Source organism: Drosophila obscura, unplaced genomic scaffold (genome assembly GCF_018151105.1).
Source record: "Drosophila obscura isolate BZ-5 IFL unplaced genomic scaffold, ASM1815110v1 contig_9, whole genome shotgun sequence".
Classification (NCBI taxonomy): Eukaryota; Metazoa; Arthropoda; class Insecta; order Diptera; family Drosophilidae; genus Drosophila; species Drosophila obscura.
Window position 1 is genome coordinate 4,190,994 of NW_024542883.1, and position 2,566 is coordinate 4,193,559.

Below are 2,566 nucleotides of genomic sequence, written 5' to 3' on the forward strand. Positions count from 1 at the left end.
CTCAGACAACGCCTTGGCTTGGAGCTGGCATGAATACTCGTACACTTTTGTGCTCGGCGCGCGTTTGTTGTCAGCCCCGGTTTGAAATATTTACCACCTGTGATGAATAACGTTACATTTTCGTTGATTGTTTTTTATCCGTGATTTATCGAAAAGTACCAACAACATCACAATCACCTCACCATCACCATCACCAGCACCACCGCCAGCACCACCGCCAGCAGCCGCGTCAGCGCAGAGCTGATACTCAGAGCCGATGCCATGCCCACATAATGTTGATTACTCAGGTGTCTGGAGTGCGTGTCTGGCTTGTTTGGGATCTGCTCTCCTCGGAGGAGAGGCGGAGCATGGGGGCCCGTGTACCGTTAATTAATTTGCAAGTTTTTTCCTCGTCCAACTTGATTTTTGGTGGTGTGGTGTGTGTATGTTTTAGTCGGAATTTGTGCTGCAAAGTGCGCACAGGGTGGCATTTGTCAGTCAGTTTCGAATGGGTTTATGCGGGGCACAGATCTCGCCAAGAAGTATTTATCGCTGATGAGATGATGGGATGATCAGTGATCAGTGATCGGTAATCATTCATCAAAGCAGAGACTTACATCGGTTGAGCTGTATTTTGGAAACTATTTAATCCAGTAAGAAAATATGGTTTTAGTTGGGCATTCTACTCGAACGAGTATAAGGAGTGAATTGCGAATTGCGAATGCGAATCCGTATCCGATTCCAGCGATACTTGGTTATGCAGTCGAAGTCTTTGAAATTCTTCTCTGTCGAAGCTTCGACACATCCGGAGTGGTTTTCGAGCTGGATAGCTTTGCGCCCTTTGATGGGTTCGTGGAGATCTTGGTGGTCCTGTTGGTGACTGGTGCACTCGCAATACGCGAAGATGGGGCTCGGGCTGGTGCCGGCTTGGCTACGGCCTTCGAATTGGGTTTGGCTGGGGCCTTGGACTTGTTGGCCATTTGAAAGCGCTGGATCTGTGCCCGAGGTTTTTGGGGGATCGGACTCGAAACCGCATTCCTTAGCCCTGTGCGCAGCGGCCTTTGCAAAAATTGCGATGTCTCTTGAGTGGGAATTTTGCAGACCGATCCGTGCTCCTGGGTGGTGGCCGGCAACGGCATGGCCTCCAAGCTCGTGCCCTGAGACACCATAGAGCGACTCAATGCCTCCGTCAACTGATGCGCCTCCGCGTCGGCGGCCACCATCATCGTGTTGATGCGCTCCCGCTCCTGCCGCTCCTGCATCAGGCGCTGCAGCTGGGTGGCGCGAATCCGCTCGAACTCCTGCCAGAAGTTGAAGCTTATCTCCTGCGAGTTGCGGCTAATCTCCTGTTGCAATGCCTGAGCCCTCGCCATCTCCCGGGGCAGGTCTTTCCTGGAGCTAGGCTCTGACATTGTGCTGGAACAGTGCGGACTGTTGCTGGAATTTGGAATATATCCAGTAAGGGTCTGACTTTTGTACTTGAAATGAAAGTGAACGAAAAGCCAGCCCACTACTTATTTTCTCGTTTCTTATGAATATTGGTGAGAGATCACAAGAATGAAGCAAGTGCAGAGCAATTAAATGCATTGAAGGTGAGGCACAGGTACTCAGCCGCCCCAGCCGCCCCTCACCCGCCCCGCAGCAGGCTGAAGACGTTTACAGGCAGACAAAAAGACACATAAAAGCGGGTGGGGTGGGGAGGGAGCATGACGTTTGTTGGCAGGGGAGGGAGGCAGTTTTGATCGATGTGCGTTTTCTAATTGCTGCCAACTTTCTTCTTAATTGTGGCAAGAAAAATGAGGCCCGTATCGAAATGGCATGAAAAGCACAACGAAAACAACGAAAACAACGAGAAGACATCGCATAGCTCAACGTCAGTTCAGCGGCGGTGGGGGAGAAATTGTTTTCATGTAAAGAACATTGGTGGTTCTCCCGCAGCTCTCCCGAGCCTCTTCCAAGCTCAATCAATCATGTGAACGATAGAAGCTCGGAGACTTGGCCCAATTGTTAAAGGCAAACAATAAAGCGATACGATCACCTTGGTCAATTCCATTTAGCTCACAATGAAAACAAAATTGCCAGGGTTTCGGCTTGGGGTGGGGTGTTTTGGGTATGGGTATGGGTATGGGGTATGGGTATCCGCTGTTGTTTCTGTGTTTTTTTTTTCGGGCGTAGGATATCGGAAATCTACTCTGGGCCTGGCGGACGCCCCGCTGTGCACTTGTCGAAGCCGAGAGTTCAATGCGCGGCTACCTAACAGAGCCGGGAGAGCCGATCTCGCCCAGCTCACAATTTATCCTTTATGGCTTTTGTTTCTGCAGAAGTGAAAACAAAAGATTGTCATCCGGAGAGGGTAGTAGCACGGTCAGGGAAGGGGCACGGCAGAGCAGATATATTTTGCATATTTTGCATATATGAGTATTTATGTATGTATAATGGCCATGGCCACGGCCAGTACTCGGTCATTTCATACTCTAATTGGGTGAAAGTGCTCTCTGGATTCGGATCTGGATCTGGATGTGGCCCTGGGTCTGGCCGGGCCTGGCCTGGCCTGGCCTGGCTTAGAAAGTGTGACAAGACTCTGCTC

At 50.6% G+C, this 2,566-nt stretch overlaps 1 protein-coding gene across 1 annotated transcript; it reads right to left on the minus strand.

The window, feature by feature from the left end:
• Positions 1 to 607: 607 nt before the first annotated feature.
• LOC111079111 lies at positions 608 to 1,478 on the minus strand. The gene has a single exon (XM_022374132.2). The coding sequence runs from the start codon at positions 1,389 to 1,391 to the stop codon at positions 735 to 737; it is 657 nt and encodes a 218-aa protein (XP_022229824.2). The 5' UTR covers positions 1,392 to 1,478; the 3' UTR covers positions 608 to 734.
• Between the last annotated feature and the right edge of the window lie 1,088 nt (positions 1,479 to 2,566).